The sequence below is a fragment of the Dipodomys merriami genome, unplaced genomic scaffold (assembly GCF_024711535.1).
Source record: "Dipodomys merriami isolate MVZ:Mamm:240054 unplaced genomic scaffold, mDipMer1.0.p SCAF_7, whole genome shotgun sequence".
In the NCBI taxonomy this organism is placed as follows: domain Eukaryota; kingdom Metazoa; phylum Chordata; class Mammalia; order Rodentia; family Heteromyidae; genus Dipodomys; species Dipodomys merriami.
In genome coordinates this window covers 1,558,261-1,580,171 of record NW_027206290.1, presented here as the reverse complement: position 1 = coordinate 1,580,171, position 21,911 = coordinate 1,558,261, and the positions used below count along the sequence as shown (strand labels likewise).

At 36.8% G+C, this 21,911-nt stretch overlaps 1 protein-coding gene across 3 annotated transcripts in view; it reads left to right on the top strand.

The window, feature by feature from the left end:
- Lrrc40 (leucine rich repeat containing 40) overlaps window positions 1–21,911 on the top strand; it is a 43,948-nt gene that overhangs the window by 19,598 nt on the left and 2,439 nt on the right. For 2 of the 3 annotated variants that reach the window (XM_070006826.1, XM_070006827.1), the window contains 5 exons: window positions 11,556–11,664; window positions 12,832–12,939; window positions 14,082–14,192; window positions 16,559–16,636; window positions 18,891–19,076. In XM_070006826.1, coding sequence (XP_069862927.1) covers window positions 11,556–11,664; window positions 12,832–12,939; window positions 14,082–14,192; window positions 16,559–16,636; window positions 18,891–19,076 — 592 coding nt within the window. The remainder of the gene's footprint in view (window positions 1–11,555; window positions 11,665–12,831; window positions 12,940–14,081; window positions 14,193–16,558; window positions 16,637–18,890; window positions 19,077–21,911) is intronic. The other variant, XM_070006828.1, reaches the window with a different exon arrangement.

The window sequence follows — 21,911 nt, the reverse complement described above, 5'->3', positions numbered from 1 at the left end:
ATATCTTAGAGTTCATTTCCCTAACATCAACTTATCTGACCTTTTCTGCTTGGCTCAGACATATACTAGTTATTGCAAATAAGGGAAAACATGGGACCTATGTTTCTTTGGTCCTGGCTTACTTCACTTAATATACCACATTTTCTTGATCCATTCATCTACTGAGGGGAATCTGGGTTGGTTCCATATCTTAGCCTGGTAAATAATGCTGCAATAAACATAGTTGTGCTGGTAGCATTAGTATGGTCTTGTTTTTGATCATTCAGCTAAATGCCCAAAAATGGGATTACTGGGTCATAGGGGAACTCTGTGTGGAGTCTTTTGAAGAACTTCCATACTGCTTTCCAAAGTGGTTGAAAAGTTTACACTCCCACCAATAATGCAATAGGGTTCCCTTCTGTCCACATCCCTTCCAGCATCTGTTGTTATTAGAGTTACTGATTATAGCCGTTCTGTTTTGATTTGCATTTCTTGGGGCTGGGAAGGTGGCTCAGTGGTAGAGCGCTTGCCTTGCATGCATGAGGCCCTGGGTTTGATTCCCTAGCACCACATAAGCAAACAGAAAAAAAGCTGGAAGTGGTGCTGTGGCTCAAGTGGTAGAGTGCTAGCCTTGAGCTGAAGAGCTGAGGGTCAGTGCCCAGGCCCAGAGTTCAGGTCCCACGACCGGACCAAAAGAAAAAAAAATGATTTGCATTTATTTTATGGCTAGAGAGGTTGAGCATTTCTTGATGTGTCTTTTGGCCAATCTCATTTCCTCTTCAGAGAAGTTTCTCTTTAAGTTTTTAGCCCACTTATTTATTGGGCAGTTGTTTCTTTGAGGATTTGTTGTTGGGGTATTTAATTTTTTGAGTTCCAGGTATATTTTAGATATGAAACCCTTGTCCGTTGTATGGCTAGTGAAGATCTTCTCCAAATCTGTGGGCTTTCGATTGATCTTGCTAGCTATGTCCTTTGCCATGCAGAAGCTCTGCAACTTCATGCAATCCCATTTACCTTTCTTTGATTTGTTGTGTTTTTGGGCCTCTATTAAAAACATTTCGGCCCTTGCCAAGGAGACCTAGGGTTTCTCCTATTTCTTCTTGTAATGTTTTCAGGGTGTCTGCTTTGACTTCGAGGTCTTTGATCCATTTGCATTTGATTCTGGTGCAGGATGATATATAAGGATCTAGCTTTAGTTTTCTACAAGCAGTTAACCAGTTTTGCCAGCACCATTTACTGAAGAGGCTGTCTTTCTTCCATTCTATTTTTTTAGCTCCCTTATTGAAGATTAGGTGGCTATAGTTCTGTGGGTTCATTTCTGGGTTTTCAATTCTATTCCATTGGTCCTGAGGTCACTTCTTGTGTCAATACCAAGCTGTTTTGATTATTATGGCTTTGTATTAGTTTGAAATTTGGTATTGATATTCCTCCTGTTCTTTGTGTTAAGGATAGTTTTTGCTATTCGGGGTCTTTTATTGTTCCATATGGATTTTTGGATTGCCTCTTCCAATTCCTTGCAGAATGAGGTTGGAATATTGATAGGTATCACATTGAATTTGTAGATAGTTTTGGGAAGTATTGCCGTTTTCATGATGTTGATCCTTCCAGGAGCATGGGAGGTTTTTTCCACTTTTTTCCACTTTCTAAGTTCTCTTTTGATTTCCTTTTTCAGGTTTTTAAAGTTTTCATCATAGAGGACCTTCACTTCTTTGGTAAAGTTAATTCCTGGGTATTTTATTTTTTGTGGGGCTATTAGGAATGGAGTTGCTTTCCTGATTTCATCTGTGCTCTTCTCATTGTTGACCTACAGAAAACCATTGATTTTTGAGGGTTAATTTTATACCCTGCTACTTTGCCAAACTTCAAATCAGGGTGAGTAATTTGGGAGTGGAGTCCATGAAATTCTTTAAATACAAAATCATGTCATCAGCTAAGAGGGAGAGTTTTACTTCATCTTTCCCTATTTGGATCCCCTTTATGTTTGCATCTTGTCTTATTGCTGTAGCTAAGCATTTCAATACTAAATTGAAGAGAAGTGGAAAGAGTGGACATCCTTGTCTTGTTCCTGAGTTAATAGGAAATGGCTTTAGTTTTTCACCATTAAGTATAATGCTGGCTGTAGGTTTGTCATATAGAGCCTTTATTGTATTGAGGAATATTCCATGGATTCTTAATTTTTCCAGAGCCTTCATCATAAAGGGTGTTGGATCTTGTCAAATGCTTTTTCTGCATCTATTGAATTAACCATTTGGTTCTTATCCTTGCTCTTGTTGAAGTAATGAATTATATTAATTGATTTGCATGTATTGAACCAGCTTTGCATCCTTGAAATGAATCCTGTTTGATTGTGGTGTATGAGTTTTTGGATGAATTGTTGAAGTTGATTGGCCAAACTTTTGTTGAGAAGTTTTGCATCAATGTTCATCAAAGATACAGGTCTATAATTCTCTTTCTTTGATGAGTCCCTGCCTGGTTTTGGGATGAGGGTTATGATGGCTTCATAGAATTTGTGCGGTAGTGAACTTTCTCTTTCAATTTCGTTGAGTTGGAGGAGTATTGGTGTGAGTTCTGCTTTGAAGGCCTTGTAGAATTCCGCTGTAAATCCATGTGATCCTGGGCTTTTCTTAGGTGAGAAGTCTCTTTATTGCTGTTTCTATTTCAGCGCTTGATATGGGCCTGCTAAGTTGGTTTAACTCATCTTGTTTTTGTTTTGGCATGTCGATATTTGCTAGGAAATTGTCCATTTCTTCCAGGTTCTGAAACTCATTAGTATAAGGATTTGAGAAGCGTGGTTGTTTCTGTGGTGATGTTTCCATTCTCTGAGTTTGTTTATTTGAGTGTGTTTTCTCTTTCTGCTAAGATTTGCTAAGGGTCTGTCAATTTTGTTAATTTTTTTCAAAGAACCAACTCTTTGTTTTGTTGATTCTTTCTATTTTTTGGTGTGGGATTCTAATTGGTTTAATTCTGATTTAATTTTAATTATTTCTTTCTGTCTGCTGGATTGGGGTTTAGCTTGCTGCTTTTTTTCAAGGAGGTTCAGATGTCTCATTAAACTGTTGATTTCAGATTTCTCCAATTTGTTGATGTAGGAATTCAGAGCTATAAACTTGCTTCTGAGTACTGCCTTTGCTCTGTCCCAGAGGAGCTGGTAATTTGTGTGCTCATTTTTGTTGAATATCATGAACATTTGAATTTCCTTTCTAATCTCTTCCATGACCTACTTGTGATTCAACAGTGTGTTATCGTTCAGTGTCCATATTTTACAGGGCTTTCTTTGATAGTTTATGGTGTTGAGTTCTAATTTTATTCCCTTGTGGTCTGAGAGAATGCAGGGCATTACTTCAGTGTTTCTGAATTTGCTTTGTGACCTAAAATGTGGTCTATTTTGGAAAATGTTCCGTGTGCTGCTGAGAAGAATGTGTATTCTGATGCTGCTGGGTTGAATATTCGGTAGATGTCTGTTAAATCTAGTTGATCTATGCAGTTGTTTAGATCTGTGGTTTCTCTGTTGAGTTTTTGTTGGGTTGATCTGTATAGTGGGGATAGTGTTGTGTCCCCAATGATTAATGTCTTTGGATCTATGTGAGATTTGAGGGAAAGTAGTGTTTCTTTGATACAATTGGGTGCTTTGTTTTTTGGTGAATAAATACTTAGAATTGTAATATCCTCCTGAAGGGGAGATCCCTTAATTCATATGTAGTGACCTTCTTTATCTCTTCTCACTAATTTTAATTAAAGTCTATTTTATCTGATATTAGTATTGCAAATCCCACCTGATTATGAGGGCTGTTTGCTTGGTAGATTTTATTGTAGCCTTTTACTTTCAGAATATGTTTGTTTTTATGGGCAAGGTGTGACTCTTGAAGGCACCTGCCAAGGTAGTTCCACCTTCTTGGGGGCTGCAACACCTGGGTTTTTCCTATGGTTCTTGGATTCTCAGTTTGGATGCAGTTTCTTGGCCTTTATTGTGGTCTTGTTGGTTTTCTATGTGTAGGACATCTTTAAGTATCTTTTTTATTTTTTTGGGTCCGGTCATGGGGCTTGAACCCTGGGCCTGGGCCCTGTCCCTCGGCTCTTCATCTCAAGGCTAGCGTTCTACCACTTGAGCCACAGCACCACTTCTGGCTTTTTTCTTTTTTCTTATGTGGTGCTGAGGAATCGAACCCAGGGCCTCATGCATGCAAGGCAAGCGCTCTACCACTGAGCCACCTTCCCAGTCCTTTAAGTATCTTTTGTAGGGCTGGTTTGGTGGAGATATATTGTTTCAGTTTTTCTTTGCTATGGGAGGTTTTATTTGACCTCTGTTATACAGGAGAGTTTAGCTGGGTATAGTATTCTTGGTTGATAGTTGTTTGTCTTTAGGGCATGCATACATCATTCCAGGCTCTTCTTGTTTTAATTGTCTCTGCTGAGAAATCTGAGGTTATTCTAACTGGTTTCACTTTATAGGTGATTGGTTTTTTTCTCCTTGACAGCTTTAAGGATCCTTTCCTTGGTCTGAATTGATCCTGTGCAGATTATAATGTGACAGTGAGATGTCCTGTTCTGGTCTGGTCTACTTGGGGTTCTAAAAGCTTCTTGTATCTGAATAGGCCTATCTTTTTGCATGTTTAGGAAGTTCTCTGCTAGGATCCTGTTAAATAAATTTCCTAGACCATTAACTTCTGTCTCTAGGTGCTCCTGTATACCCATTATTGTCAGATTAGGCCTTCTGATGGTGTCTTCCAAATGTTGAATAGATCTCCCATATTTCTTGGATTTGTCTTAGGTACTATATTCTTTATAATATCTAGGCTGTCTTCAGTCTCAGAACTTTTACCTTCTGCATGGTCTAACCTACTGTCAAGACTTTCTACTTTGTTTTTTATTTCCTTTCCTTATAATTGGTCGGCTTTGATGGCTTCAGATTCTTTGTTGGAGCTTTGTTTTAGATCTTCTATGAACTTCTTTACTTCCTTAATTTGGTGTTCAAATTTATTTATTCTCAAATCACTTAGTTGATTAGTTATTGTTGCCTTGGACTCCCTTTCCTTCTGAAGGGCTCCATTCAGCATTCCTTTTCTGTCTCCCTGGATTCCTTCAGCTGTCTGTTTATGGATTCCATGAATGCCTCTGTTGATCTTTGTCTATTCTCATCTCACTCACGCAATTCCTGTATTACTCTTTGATTAGCTTCCTCATGCTCACACAATTCCTGTGTGTCTCTTTGACTGTTTTCAGCCTGCTCACGCAATTCCTGTCTTTCTTTTTTACTGTTCTCAACCTGTACACGCAATTCTTGTATTAATCTTTGAGTACCTTCCTCATGCTCATGAGATTACTGTAGTAATTTTTGGTTAGCCTCAACATGCTCATGAAGTTTCTGTATTAATCTTTAGTTTGCCTTGTCTTGCTCTCTATCATGCTCACACTGAATCCTTTGCAGTTTTTCAATCTTTTCATTCACCATGTTTACCAATAGTGTTTGTAGAGCTTTTTGGGAACTCTCCTCTGGATTGTTAATTAACTGTTCTGTAACCTGATTATCATGAGTGGGAGCTGAGATACCCGGACTTGCCATTTTTCTTGTATTTCTCTGGCTTGTTCTGCCCATTTGGTATGAAAGCAACACCAATTTTGTGCTAGAGCACTATATGAAGACAAGCATCAACCAGAGTCCTGTAGTTGCATAGTCAAAATGGCTGTAGATACAATCTAGTTCAACAGATACAATCTATTCAACATCAAACAATTATGGATTAATGGGCTAAGAACATCCAAGAGGGATTCAACAAACCAGAATTTATTAGGTTTAGGGAGAATTGTGGGGAAAAATAAGATTGCTGAGATGTGGAGAGGTAAAAGGAGAGTGAATTTAACCAAGTCCTAATCTCAAAGAGGGAAATGATAGGACAGAGTGATAGGAGAGATATTAAAAAAACAAAAAATGGAAAAACAAAAATTTAAATAAAAAAATGAAACACTTAAAATTAAGTATAAAGAAATGATATTGAGAGAAGAAAGGGATAGGATGAGGAGGGGAAAGATAAAAATGAAAAAATAAAAATAAAAATTCTTAAAATTGGAATACTTCAAAGTTATATAGCCAAAAAGAAATAATATGACTATTAAAGAAGTTAAGCTTAAGAGGTTGTGAATTGAGTAATAAGTTTCTGGATTAAGTATGTACACAATGAGGGATAAGGTCTAATAATCAACAATAGATATATATGAGCAGAACAGCAATTAAGTCATACAAAAAAGAGAGAAAAAAAGAGCCAAAAGGTCAAAAGAGATTTTGAAAAAAGCACGCACATGCACACACACAATACACTCCTAAAATAAAAATTATGAAAGAAAAAAATAGAAAACAATTAAAAATAGTAATAAAAATAGGTAGACAAAAGAGCTCTGATTTTTTTGTGGGGGGTGCGGGGGGGGGGGGTGGTGAGGAGGAAGATCTTGTATCTCCCCTGTGTCCGTAACCAGTCTCCAAGTCTCTGGTCTGCTTTTGGTGTTTGGTTTTCCAGTGGCTTAATCGGTTTCTTAAGTCAGTTTGTTTGAGCAGGCAGACAGCCTTGCCTTACCCAGGACTTTGTGATCCTTCTCCCAGGCTAGTTCATGGGAGGGAGATCTGCTTTGAGTATCACAAAAGAGGGAGATGGCTGTTTCCTCTAGTTTGGAGATGCGGTGATGAGGCTAGGTTCTGGGTAGAGTTGAGGCCTTTCAGCAAACAGTAGCTTTTCCCAGAGAGGCTAGCTCCTAAGACACGCACTGAGCCCGGCCTGATGCCATTCTCAGGGTTTATGTTTACTGAGTTTCAATTGTTTGTTTAGGCTGCTGTGGGGAGGGGCAGCCTCTGGCTCTGTTTACCCAGTGAAGATAGTCACTCCCCTGGGGGTGGATTTCCTCTGCCTGGGTGGGGTGACTTTCCCCTGGGTGAAGCTGAGCCTGGCAAGTCAGGTCAGGTTCCTGTGTCCTGCTAATGGCTCCAATTGTTTCCTTCCAATGCCTGCTTGAAGCTAGCTGCTCAGCCTGGTCTTTGTCAGTATCAAAGGTGGAGGTGAGAAGGTGAGAAGGAGTGAGGATGTCAGGGTTCTACTCAAGCTAGGCTCTTGGTTCCTGGGCTGTCCCTGGTTTTCGATCAGCAGGATGATTTCTGCTCTTTGTCAGTTCTTGCTGGTAGTGAGTAGAATCTGCTGGCATGCCCCGTCTGGTGCCTTTGTGTCCCAGACTTTCTCTGTTGGTATGGCGGCTATGGCTGCCACCGCAGCTGCTGCATCCAATGCTACTGGCAAGTGCTCAGATCTGTCTCCTTGATCAAGCTGCCTGGATTTTCCCTCCCTGGCCAAACTCTCTGTACCATGAGGACACACTTGGTGTGATTCTCTAACCTATGACTGAACAGTAAAACTGATTTCTATGTGAGAGCTTATTTAGCCTTCAGCTTCTCTTCTACCATCTTCTTCCGATCTCTGTCATCATAATTTTTTTTTGTTGTTGGTTGTGGGGCTTGAACTCTGGGCTTGGGCTCTGTCCCTGTGCTCTTCAGCTCAAAGCCAGCGCTCTACCGCTTGAGCCACAGCACCACTTCCGGTTTTCTAGTGGTTTATTGGAGATAAGAGTCTCACAAACTTTCCTGCCCGGGCTGGCTTTGAACCAAGATCCTCAGATCTCAGCCTCCTGAGTAGCTAGGATTACAGGTGTGAGCCACCGGTGCCCGGCTAGTCAACATAATTTTTAAGCTTAATTATTTGTTGCTAAAACTGCCTTTACTTTGCAGTGTAATTTCTTACTGTATTATCTGTACCATCTTGCTGTGCTATTTCTATAGTAGATAGAATACTAACCTCACAATTTCCACATCTTAATTCCTGCAACGTGGTACTGTTCTTACATGGCAGAAGGCAATTAAGATTGTTCATCATTTTTTTGGGGGGAGGGGTCCAATTGTGGGGCCTGAACTCTGGGCCTGGGCGCTCTCCCTCAGCTCTTCAGTTCAAGGCTAGCACTCTACCACTTGAGCCATAGCGCCACTTCCGGCTTTTTTCTTTTTACTTATGTGGTGCTGGGGAATTGAACCCAGGGCCTCAGGCATGCAAGGCAAGCACTCTACCACTGAGCCACCTTCCCAGCCCCTGCTCATCATTTAAATAAGAGTAAAATAAAGATGTTGTAATAGAGTAAATGTAATGCCCAACATTATCACAAGGATTCTTAAAAACAGACAGAAGATGCTAAAGAGGAGGTCAGTATGATACAATGTAAGAAAAACCAATTGTTGCTGGCTTTGAAGATGGAAGAAGAAGACTGTGAACCAGGGAATATGTGTGGCTATTAGAATCAAAGGAAAGGAAACATACTGTTCCCTAGCAAAAAGAATTTAGACTTACATCAAACTTCAATGATGCTCATTAACACTTTTGTACTATTAAGCTGCAAGATCATATTTCTTTAAAATTACTATACTAGGGTGAGTTGTAGATTAGTGAGTGATAGCACACTTGCCTGGAATGTGTAAGGTCCTGGGCTTGAGCCTAAGCACTGCAGTAAATTTAAATAAAATTTCCAGTAATTTGTTAAATCAACTGTACAAATCTTCCCATAAATTGTCCACATATTGTATAATTTGATGTATTTTCAGTTTCTTTGAAATTTCTTACTAATCTTTTTTTAAAAATATAAGTGGTGTGCTCAACAAAAGAAAATAGTGTTTAGTAAACTTTAATGTCTATTGAAATCACTGAGGGCTTGGTAAAACAGATTGTTAGGCCTCACTCTCACATTTCTTATAAGTGGAGCCAAAATGTTTACATTTTTCTTTTCTTTTTTTTTTTTTTTTTCTGAGACAGGATCTACCTCACACTCACTCTGTAGTTCAGGATGGTCTGAGAATTCACAATCCTATCTCAGTTTCCTAAGTGTTGAGATTGGCAGTTGTGTAACACAAGGCCTGGTTGAAAAAACAAGTGTCCAGGTGAGACTGATGTTGCTATACTAGGGATCATATTTGTGCCATTATACTCTTCCCTCTCAAATACCATATCATGGACCACTTTTCCTTCAAGGACTTGGCTTTTTTTTCCTGTCTGTAGCCACTCATTTGGTTCATAGAGTTTATATAGAGTTTATAGTATCTATAAGCTTTGCCAATACTGTTAGTGGTTTTCCTAAGGTTCATTCCTCCTCTTAAACCCTAGCTCTCTTGCTTTAGAAAATAAGTATTTATTTGGTTTCTTTCATTTTAATGCAGGATAATAAAATCAGATATTAAAACGTTTTAACACAGTACCAAATTCTTTTAAATTCTGTAGACAGGCACATGTTTGCCTTCCTTCTGTGGTAGTTACTCTTTTGGGAGATTTCCCAGGCACTTCTAAATCATATAAGGCTTTCCTACTTCTCCACAAAACTCTGATCTCACAGATATGTACTTAACACCTGTACCATGTTATTTTGTGGTTTTTCTGTTTATCTTGTCCACTAGAACTCAGTTCATCTTCTGTCTTCATGTCTTACTGTAGTAGTACTTACTAGTTAATAAATATGTTGATGTTACAGAATGAAGGAGCAAAAAAACAAATGTACTACAACAAGTGCAGAATAATCAATCGTGCTTGCTTCAGATGTATAAATTGAAGCCTTGAGGACCCTGAGTAGGTGACATGCATTCAAATAAATGGCCCACATGTCCTCTAGCTCATCAAATAAATCAATGTGGAGAATTTCCTAAAAATACCCTTGTAATCCCAGCTTTGCAAAGGTGTAGGTAGGAGGATCATGATTCCATGATAGCCTAGACCATAAAAAATAACAAAATCCTATTTCAAAAAATAAGCTGGAATTCCCAGTTTTGTGGGAGTGGAGATAAGAAGTTTGTGGTCTAAGGTTGCCCTGGAAAAAGTTGAGACCGTATCTGAAAAAAAAGCAAAAGGGTCTTATGTGTGTTTCAGGTGGTAGAATGTTTGTCTAACAAATGCAAGGCAAGGCCTTGAATTCAAATTCCAGTACTACTTTTCCACCTGAATAAAAAAAGAGTGTGTTGTTCATGGTGCTAGTGGTTCATTCCTGTGATCCTAGCTAATCAGGAGGCTGAGATGTGAGGATGGTGGTGGTTCCAAGCCAGACAAGGAAGGGAAGGAAAATCCATCTCCAGCGAACCACCAAGAAGCTGGAAGTGGAACTGTGGCTCAAGTTGTAGATTGCTAGTCTGGAACAACTAGTGACAGCACTCAGGCCATGAGTTAAAGTTAGGAGCCCGCGTGTGTGTGAGCACGCGCGCGCGCGCACGCACACACACACACACACACACACACACACACACACACACACACACACACACACACACACACACACACACACACACACACACACACACACACACTTTTTCTTTTCCCAAATTAATGGATTGTCCTATTATTTTGCAACCAGTTACTTGCACAGCTAATAGGGTGTTTTTCTCACTGGAAACTTACAGCATCTTTTCTCCCATTGTTTTGATGATAGTAGGGTTAAGGATATGATTCATGTAGTAGAGCAACTGCAAGCATGAGGCCCAGAGTTTAAACCCCAATACTAAAAAAAAAAAAAAAATATATATATATATATATATAATAATTTGGTGTGTCTCTGCTTTCATTCATTGAACTTGCTATTTAGTGGGTCTTTTAAATTTGATTTTGCATATGTGTGTTGGTCCTAGGCTTGAACTCAGGATATGGGTGCTGTCTTTGAGTTTTTCTATTCAAGATTAGTACTCTACTATTTGAGCCAGATCTCCATTTCAGGCCTTCTTGGTGGTAAATTGGAGATAAGAGTCTCATGAACTTTCCTGCCTGGGCTGCCTTTGTACTATGAACCTCAAAATATCCTGAGTAGCTAGGATTACTGTCATGAGCCACCAGCACCCAAATGAATTTTTTTATTATTATTGAGGTTTAAGTACACATGAAATGAACATGATAAAAAATTAACCAATTTGTGAAAATTAATGACAAGTAAATTTATCTTTCAGATCAATCCCCTTTTTAGAAGAGTACATCCCTTTTTAGTGGCTTTTTGCTGGACAGTACAAGTTGTCATGTCGAAAACGAACTTTACAACTTTGGTGGGTGGGGGATGGGGGGCTGGGAAGGGATGGGAAGGGGAAACAAAGGAGGAGGCTACAATGCTTGATAAGAAATGTACTCATTATCTTGCCCATGTAATTGGAATCCCTCTGTACAGTATTTTCACAATAAAAAAATAAAAATAAAGATAAGAACCTCATAGGCTTTTTTGCCCAGGCCAGCTTTGAGCTATGATCCTTCTGGGTGGTTAGGATTAACTTTTAATTCCTCAAAAGGCTGAGATCTGAGGATCACGGTTCAGAGCCAGCACAGGCAGCAAAGTCTGAGACTCTTATCTCCACTAAACTACCAGAAAAATTTGGAAATGGAGCTGTGGCTGAAGTGACAGAGCATTAGCCTTGAACAAAATAAGCTCAGAGACAAAGTTCATGCCGTGAATTCAAGCCCCAGCACTGGTACACACACACAAAAAGAATTTAAAAATGACTTCATAGTATAAATTTTGGTTTTATATAACTCTTTTGCCAGATGATGAACCTAGCCAGAGTGACTCTCGTACTGAGACTGCTATGACACTACCAAGTGAGTCCAGAGTCAATGTACACTCTATCATCACATTAAAATTATTAGACTACAGGTATGTAATTCATTGTTGTAAATATTACAAAACACATAGGGAAAATTTTGAAAAAGAGTCCTTCAGAAAAAAAAAGTTACATGGGCCAGGTACCAGTGGCTCACACTTGTAATCCTAGCTACTCAGGAGGCTAAGTTCTACAAAGCAATTTATATATATAATGCATCTTGATCTGTGTCATCCCTTTAATATCTTCATTCCCCTTCAACTCCCTTCCCTTATTTTTGCCAGTTCTGTGGCATGTGCAATGTGTCCTTGCTTGCATTCTACTCATTTCTCCCATTCATTCTTCTACCTCTTTCCATTTGCCCTTCCCCTGGCACAAATACCCATTTTCTGGTACTTATTTTGTTGGGCTTTTACTAAGTCTTTCTAAAGAATTATACTATTTCCATTGTCCATAGAGTCTGTTATACTTCAGTTAATTCATTTATAACTGTTTGGGTGCTACTCAGTGTTTACTTCCAGATTTATAGGCACATTCTAGCTCCCACAAATTAGGGAAACCATGCAACTTGTGTGTCTCTGGGTCTGGGTTACTTCATTTAATATAATTTTTTCTAAGTTTTTCTATTTCCTTACTGAGCAGTAGAAGAAAGAACTATTCACTTACTATATTACTTATAGGTTTCCCACACTCTAAAAATATGTCTGCTCTTTTCACCCCACACTTGGACATGTGAAACATGCAGATGTGACACAATGTATTTTCTGAATTCCTAACTTTCTGAATTCCTAACACTTTATGTGTTTGTAAGTTTTTGTGTCATTCTTCACAAAATTTCATAATTAGTTTGAAAACTTTATAAAATATTTTTTATTGTTTAATATTTTGGTAATACTGGGATTTGAACTCAGAGCTTCATGCTTACAAGGCATCCATGCCTCCAGCACTTTATTTATTTATTTATTTATTGCCAGTCCTGTGGCTTGACCTCAGGGACCTGGGCTCTGTCCTTGAGTTTCTTTGTGTTCAAGGCTAGTGTTTTTCCACTGCAGCCACAGTACCACTTTCAAAATGTTCTCAGGTTTTTTGTAATTGTTTTGTTTTTGGCAGCACTTTTAAATTAAAAAAAAATGGTAATAATCAAACCATAATAACAAACAGCAATAGTCATCTTCTGGATTGATAAGAATATTTCATTTTAAAAATAATTTTTCATTTAGTGATAAGCAAACAGCTTTGATTCCTGATGAAGTATTTGATTCCGTGAAAGGCAACATAATCACTTCTATTAACTTCAGTAAGAATCATCTATCTGAAATTCCGAAAAGGTAAGAACTCTTTTCACTGCAATTTCCATTAAAACATCATTTGTTCTCAGTTGTATTACATCTTTGTGAAATGATTTCCCATGGTTTAAACAAATTAAGTAATAAACTTAAATTTCCTGTATTACTATTATTACTTTTTTCAATTGTTTTGAGTAGTATACATTATTGTGAACACTTTAGTTCTCATACACTGTAAAGGAAAATAGATATTAGAATTCTTAAAATATGAAATTACTTTTTCTTTCTAACAAACACAAGAGGAAAAGCTGGGCACTGGTGGCTCATACCTGTAATCCTTAGCTAGTCAAGAGGCTGAGGTCTGAGGATTGCAGTTCAAAGCTAGCCCAGGCAGAAAAGTCCGTGAGATTCTTATTTCCATTTAAACACCAGAATACAGAAGTGGCACTCTGGCACCAGTTAATCACCAAAAGTCCAGAAGTGGAGCCATGGCTCAAGTGGTAGAGCTCTAGATGAGCAAAATAGCTCAGAAACAATGCCCCAGTCCTGAGCTCAAGTCCCAAGACACCCCCCCCCCCAACAAAAAAAAATAATAATGAACATCACAAGTAAATTGTTAAAGAGCTCACCCAATGCAGTGGATTAATAGGGGATTTGTACTGTTTAATGCATCTTTATTGTTGTGAGCTAGCAAAATCTTTAGTTTGTGAACTTTTATGTCTCTGAACTTTTGAAAAATATTGGTTAGCTAGCAGAAAACCATATACCCAAATAAAGTTGACATATTTCAAACAAAATTTAAATATATTGAAGTAACATATAGTTAGTAGAAAAAAAAATAGAAAATCACTCTGCTATAGATCCATACCTATTTGTTTTATGGATTCAAATTAAGATATAAGAATAGGTCTATTAGTCTCCTTTGTGCCAATTGGCTTAAACACAGAAAAAGTGGAGTTTTAAATTGCTTCAACATACACTTAAGGTCAAGTGGAAGATTTTACACAGAATATAGTAAGGTCATTTAATGTTTTATGCTTATTATTTATGCATGTAAAATCTTTGGAATGTTTGTGAAAAAGTAAAAAGTACAGAAAATCATTTCAGCAGAAGTAATATGGTAATCTGCATATAGTTCTGACTTGATGCAGTTGGTAACATTTTTAAAATTGTTTCTGTTTCAGGATTGTAGAACTGAAGGAAATGGTGTCTGATGTCAATCTCAGTTTTAATAAACTCTCCTTTATATCCGTGGAGTTATGTATGCTTCAAAAATTGACTTTTTTAGATCTAAGGTATTTATTGATACTCTTTGCATGATTTAGAAAAAAAGTTATAATTTTTCTTTGATGTTTGCTTTACTAGCCCTTTAAGTCATATTCCATAGGTAAATGTAGAACTTGTCTTTCATGTATGTATGTATGTATGTATGTATGTATGTACGCATGTATGTATGTATGTATGTATGTATTTATTTATTTATTTATCTATTTATTTGTTGGTTGGTCATGGGGCTTGAACTCAGCTTGGGCACTGACCCTGCGCTCTTCAGCTCAAGGTGAGCGCTCTACCACTTGAGCCACAGCGCCACTTCCAGTTTTCTAGTGGTTTATTGGAGATAAGAGTCTCACGGATTACAGGTGTGAGCCACTGGTGCCCGGATAAATAGTTGAGGGCTGACACAGCCCTCGCTAGTCGATCAGCTTGCATGACTTCTCTTTAAGGAACCTACTTGGTTTAAAATACTACATTTAATACACAAAGCCATAAAGTAAAAGAATACTATGCCTGGCAAAAATAATCGAAACTATTTTGATCTATTCATAAATAATATGAGGTTTAGTTTATGTCCAATTTGGAGTGACAGTATCAGAAGTTTGACCGTTCTTTAGAGGGAAACAGAATTATATAGTAATTTATTTGCTCTGATATAATTTAAATTTTTCATTTTGTACTGGGGTGTGACCTTAGTGCCTCATACTCTCACTTGGCTTTTTTGCTCAAGGCTGGTGCTCTACCACTTGAGTCATATTTGTTTCTCTGGCTTTTTGATGATTAATTATAGATAAGCATCTGATGGACTTTTTTTAACCTGGTTTGGTTTTGATTAGGATTCTCAGATCTCAGCCTCCAGAGTAGCAGGAGTGTCACTGGCACTTGGCTTGATTTAAAATTTTTATTTGTAAAAATATCTTTATTCCCTAGGTTACTCTCATACTTTTATATTGTTATTACAGGTGGTTTTAGTTTAAAGTTATGCTTCTTAAGCTCTTTTTAGCCAGATATTTCGTGGCATATACAGTCTGGCCCTTGACTGAACTATACACTAAACCTCTCATAAAAATGAAAGAGTATAGCTCTTCTTGCTATGCTAATTGTCCCTCTTCTATCTCTGTCTCTGTGTTTCTTTTTTTTTTTTTTTATTGTGAAAAAGCCATACAGAGGGGTTACAATTACATGGGCAAGATAGTGAGTATATTTCTTATCAAGCATTGTTGCCTCCTCCTTTGTTTCCCCATACCATCCCTTCCTCTCTGTGTTTCTTATTCTCCTGTTTTTGAGGCAGGATCTCACGTATCCCAAGCTAGTCTTGAATGCAATATGTAGTGCAGGGAGTGGTGGGATGTAAGGCTTCCCATTGTTGCTAGGATGACAGGCCTTTGCTACTGCATCCCGCTTTCCTTTTTGGAGATGGAGGTTTTTGGACCTTTGCCAGCTTGGATCAGAGGTCTTTCTAATCTTAGCCTTCCTTATAGCTGAGAATGAGTGTTACACTGTGCCTGTCTGTGATTGAGAATGGATCTTTGACCTTTTCTGCTCAGCTGGCCTTGAGCTTGGATTCTTCCAGTCTCAGCCTCCCAAATAGCTAGGGTTGCAGTCATGAGCCAGTGGTGCCCTGCTTCTCATAAGTATTTTCTGTTGATAGTAGCTATAATGCTACTAGACACTTTCTACCTTGCTGTTAACTTTCATTATAACATTGCTCCCAGATTCTTCCAACAGTAAATATAATTCTGTTTATTGTAGTGTAGTGAGATATAAATAAGCAAGCATTGTATAAATTGAAATTCTAAACTTAGATAGAAGTAGACCAATTGAATAGATGTTTCTAAACATATATAATCTCTTTTATTTCACTTTTCACTTTTTCCTATTTTCTAAATATTCCTGGAGTTGAAAAATTTGCATTTATTTATTTAGTCTGTTGTGGGACTTGAACTCTGAGACTGGGTGCTGTCCCTCAGCTCTTCAGCCCAAGGCAAGCACTCTACCTCTTGAGCCACAGTGCCACTTCTGAAATTTTTGTCTTTATATAAGATATATGTATTATTATTAAGAATATTTATTTCAGGTGGTATACCATTGTGATCCAAATCCTATATAGTGTGATTGCTGAATTCATTATGAAGGAGATAATTAATTTACAGTATCTACCTCATATTTATTATGAAAGAGTTGACTGCATATTGGCACACTAAATATTTTGAGCCACTGATTGATTCAGAATACTCAGAACTTAGCCTTAATGAGATGAGATTAAGAACTGACAGTAAGAACTTAAATGAATGGTTTTTTTTCCCTAAAAAAAGTTGATGATTTATAAATTAAACTTAATGAAAGTTTTAAACTTTGTAACTCCTCTGTTTTAATTTGCCATTAGGAACAATATTTTAAATTCTTTGCCTGAAGAAATGGAATCACTGACAAGATTACAAACAATCAATCTGTCCTTTAATAGGTAAGAGATATTAAGGTAATTCTAGAAGTCATTCTGTAGAAAAATGTAGGTCTTTCTAACTCGAGAAAACAACTAAAAATGCCCATTTTTATTTTAGTAGTCATATTTTATTTTCATGTATAAAAATGCCCATTATTTTAGTAGTCATATTTTATTTTCATTTATCCAATATTCATTCATTCAATATACTTGAAAGTGATACAGCTTGCTTAGAATTTTCAGTTGATATATAGCAGATTTTTATTCTCTTTTACCATTTTGAGAAATCTAAATTTTAGATTTATCTAGATAAATAGATTTATTTAGACAAATATTCAAATAAATGATTTTAATTGCTTAAATAGAATCACAACACATAAGAAAAGAAATATTCTGAGATTACCTGAAGGTAGAGAAGGTAATTTTGAAACTGAGGCAATAGACATTGCCAGGCATACAGGAAAAGGAACTACCAGTTACAACGAATAGCATGTGCTGTAGTACAAATAAGTTATAACTTGGTATGTTTGAGGTACTTCAAGAAATTCAGATATCCTGTGGAGTCCATAAATTGAAGATCTAGAGAATAACAGATGAAGTTAGACATGTAAACAGTAGCTAGACCTTTAAGAGCTTTTTATGCTAAATGAAATTAGATTTTTTTGTATGCAAACATGATCAAAATACTACAGATGATTAAGAATAGTTCACATCTCTGGGAGCTAGTTATTGCTGGTGCTGTACTGTGCACTTGGATATATCATCTCATCCTTATAAAAATCTTGTATGGTAGGTTCTATTATTATGTCTAGTTAAAAATTGAAGATTTAAATAACTTAAGCATACTTAAATAATAAATTATAGAGCTAGTATTTGAATCTAGGTAGTTTGAATCCAATTGAGCTCTTAGTCATTGTTTCATAGTTTTTTATGATGAAAATTGATGCTAGTAGCAATTTTTAAAATACTAATCGCAAGCTTATATATAAATAATGCAGTGTTGTTAAAATGTATACTTCTCATTTTGATATTTGTTCTGTTGGCTTCAGTATTTGTGTTCTCTTACACAAATAGTTTATAGCCATATTGCTGCTTAAGCATACTTCTCAGGTGTCTCTTAATTTTTACTTGTAAATTGAGCTATCACTTCTCTATTGAATTGTCTATTGAACTATCTGTTGCATTATAAGTAACGTATTTGGGGAAGTAGTACAAACTAGCCCTAAGTTCTGTGTTAAAAAATGAGCTTCATCTTTTATAATTATTTTGTTCCTGGTTGGGGGCTGGTAAAGAAAAGAGAGGCTTTTTTGGAGTAACTTGGGCCATCTGTATCACTGGTTATCCATTCTCAAGTGACACTGGAACTTCAGAGTTGTCTTGAGCTTCCCTTTCACTGTTGCCGCTTGCTTTCTTCTTTTTTTGTGATGGTACTGAGACTTGAACTCAGGTCTGGCCACTGTCCATTAGTATTTTCACTAAAGGTTGCCACTCTACCACTTCATCTAAAGCTCCACATCTGGCTTTTTGGTAACTAGAGATAATAGCCTCATGGCTTTGAACCAGCCTTCTGAGTAGCTAGGATTATGGTGTGAACCAATGGCATCCAGCCAATGCACTTTTTAACAGCAAGGGAAGGGAAGTATTGAGAAATGAAAAGATCACATCTATGAAATTCTCTCCATCAGCCTATTCTTGTTTTTTCTAGCCTAGGTTACAATTTAACTTATACTGTAGCAACCAGACTGTACACCATGGGACCCTCTGTGATTTGGGGTTAATTTAGTATTCCTGAGAGACCCCCCCAATCTTCTGTCTTTTGCTTTGGAGAGCAAGAATCTTTGCTTGGTGTCATCTTTGGAAAAACACAAAGATCATTCATTTTGGAATGAACTTTGTATATTTAAAAAATATCACAAATTGTACTTTATGTATAGATAGTGGTTTATAATAAATGAACTAGGAAAGAATGCCTGCATGAGACCTCCGAATTTCTTTATGTCTGAATGTTTTACTGAATATGAATAGTAAAACAACAAAGAATTTATTCCAAATGTTGGATTTTTGATTTATCATTGGTAGTAACTTATAAGTTTGTCCAGTTAGCATGTATTGCAAGGTTTCTAAAATTAATATATTTTCTTCTAGGAAATTTGAATGTAAGACTTAATTCCTAAAGAAAACATTATTTCATGACATAATTTATAATCTTCTTTTTAAGGAATGATTTTAACTTCTAGTTCCAGTATATTTAGGTGTTCTGTTCATATATTAATAGGTTCAAAACGTTCCCTGAAGTTCTGTATCGTATCCCCACACTAGAAACTGTTCTGATTAGTAACAATCAGGTTGGATCTCTAGACCCTGGGAAAATGAAGATGATGGAAAATCTGATCACATTGGACCTTCAAAATAATGACCTCTTACAAATTCCACCAGAGCTTGGAAATTGCGTGAATCTAAGGTAACTACACCATTCTTCTGAATTTGTTGATTTTTAAACTACTAAATAATAGAGTTAAAAAAACTCAGAAACCCAATTCTGTTTTTCAAATTTGATCAAATATTTTAAACTTTATTTATATAGTATATGCATATAGTATACATATGTAGTAAACATGTATAAATATATGGGCTATATTAGTAGTACTTTTTTATATGCTTATAATGCAAGCTCTACATAAAAATGTCAGGAAAATATGAACCCTTTAGCATTGCATATAGGACATTATTATTATTGTTATCATCATCATGATCATCATTATTTGTTCTGGTACTGGGGCTTGAACTAGTGCCTGGGTAATGCTCAGTGCCTGAGCTTTTTGTTCTTATTTTTAAAATCTTTAATATAATTTTAAAATTGTTATTATAAAGGTGATATACAAAGGTGTTAGAGTTATGTAAGTTGAGTAAAGAGTACATACCTTTTTGGATAAAGAGTACATATCTTTTTGGACATTGTCACTCTTTCTCAATCTGTTTTATTTACTAGCTATTTTTTCTTAGCTTTCATTAGTTAATATGGGGGTTCAATGTTATATTTCCAAACGTTTACAATATTTTTAATCAGTCTCAATTCTTCTATTATTCTCTCTTCCTTCTTCACAAAACTACTTCAACAGGTGTCATTGTGCTATTTACATAGTCACTATCTATTTTGTCTGAATTCAAACTTCTTTCATCTACCCACCTAATAATAGTCTGTTTCTCTTTCCCCGTCCCTCAGCCATTGATCAAAAGCTTTTACTGGGGTTCTTAATGTTGTTTCCTTTATGTTTGTTAACTTACAATGTTAACAAAGTTATTTGCCCTACCTTTTCCCTTCTCCTTTCTCCTTTTTTTGTGCCATCCTTGCACAGGGACTATACTTATGTTCTTTGTGTCATTCCAGTTTCAGTCTGTGTGCTGCTCTATAGAGAGGCTGTTTGTACTGTTTACAGTAGCTATTCCTCCAGCCTTTAGACAGTTGTCATCAGTAATCATACTATCCCCTTTGAAGGTCTTTGCTTTTCTCCAGCAAAATTAATTCCTGTTCTGATGTATCATCATGCTCTTTTGGACTCAGTTTGTATCACTATTTTGCCATCTTTAAAAAAGATTTGTTCTAGTGCCTAAAACATAGTAAACACTCATTAAGTCCATTAGATATAAAGGGAATTGGAGATGTTACTAGAAAGCTAACTAGTTAAGCAGAACGTGCCAGAAATAACTTTACTATAACTATCTGAATATTAAGTTTTTGGCCAATTCTACTTTACTGGGTCAGTTCTGGTATCTGCTGTAAGTAAACTTGGTTGATTATTATTATTGGCTATAGTCATGTTCTATAAAGTCTTTGTGAAGTGAACTGGAGAATATTGAATATTGCTTCTAAGTATTCTTTTTCTATAAGAGCCTGATCCCAACATTTTTATCAGCCCATCAGTACATAACCTTGTTTTGTGTGTTTCTGTGTAGACACCTTCTAAATTTATTGTTGATTCATTAGCATTGAATTCATGGCCAAGAGCACTATAATTTAATCCTAAAATAAAATAATGTATGTATTTTCTTCATTATACTCTTTTTTTTTCTTTTTTCTTTTTCTTTTTCGTCGGTCATGGGGCTTGAACTCTGGGCCTGGGTGCTGTCCCTCAGCTCTTCAGCTCAAGGCTAGCGCTCTACCACTTGAGCTACAGTGCCACTTCTGGCTTTTTTCTTTTTGATTATGTGGTGCTGAGGAATCGAACCCAGGGCCTCATGCATGCAAGGCAAGCACTCTACCACTGAGCCACCTTCCCAGCCCCCATTATACACTTTTGTACCTGTGAAAATTGGAAGTACTTCAACACTATACTTTGGGGCTATTTAATTAGTTTATTTTTTAAATTTAAATTATCTTTTTAAAAAATTAATTTACTTTATTGTTGTTATAAAGATGATATACAGAGGAATTACAATTACATGAGTCAGGTGATGAGTACATTTCCTTTCATACAGTGTCTTCTGTTCCCTCGCTCTCTCCCAGTCTCTCCCTCCTGTCTCTACCCACAAGTTGTATAGTTCACTTTCTTCTGTGTCCAGTGAGCTCCACTTCTGCAACTTTTTCACCCTTTTCCCCTTGAGCTCTGTACCCTTCTCCCAACCTTCCTGAAGATATACACTTGAATACACCATACATAAAAAAGGAAGACAGAGACATCTAAAAATATCTTTTAAAACATAGTCCTAATGGCCTAGGCTGGGTTGAAATTCAAGATTCTCCTGCCTTGGCCTCCAGAGTGCTAGGTTGTATGAATGCCTTTTCACACCTATTAGAGGACATTTTAAACAATGAAATCATCAAGAAAAAGTAAGGAATTTGAAAACTGTTGCACTTGATTGACCACAGGAAGGACACTTGTTTCCAATATAAGAGCTGAAACAGAAAGATAGAGCATTACTTTGTTTGACTTAAGCTAGGACATAGCCTTTTGAGTGATTCATACTTTTCTATGCTCTGCATGCCTGTAAATGCCCCTGAAGTACCACATATACTGATTTTGGAGTTGCATACTTCAGTGAATATTCAAATTTGCAAATATGGAATCTGTGAATAATTAAGTTCAACTATCATTAACTTTTTCCCCAGGAGTTAAAAAACAAAGGAATTATTGAAATAATTTATAAATATTGGTGATCTCACTATCTTTCTCCCTCTTCCCTACTCCCTGACCCTACTACCTTTCTTCCTCTCCTTGCCTTTCTTTGTGGTATTGAGGATTAAAACCATGCCTTCAGGTGTGCTAGGCAAGGGCTCTACTATTAAGCGGCATTCCAA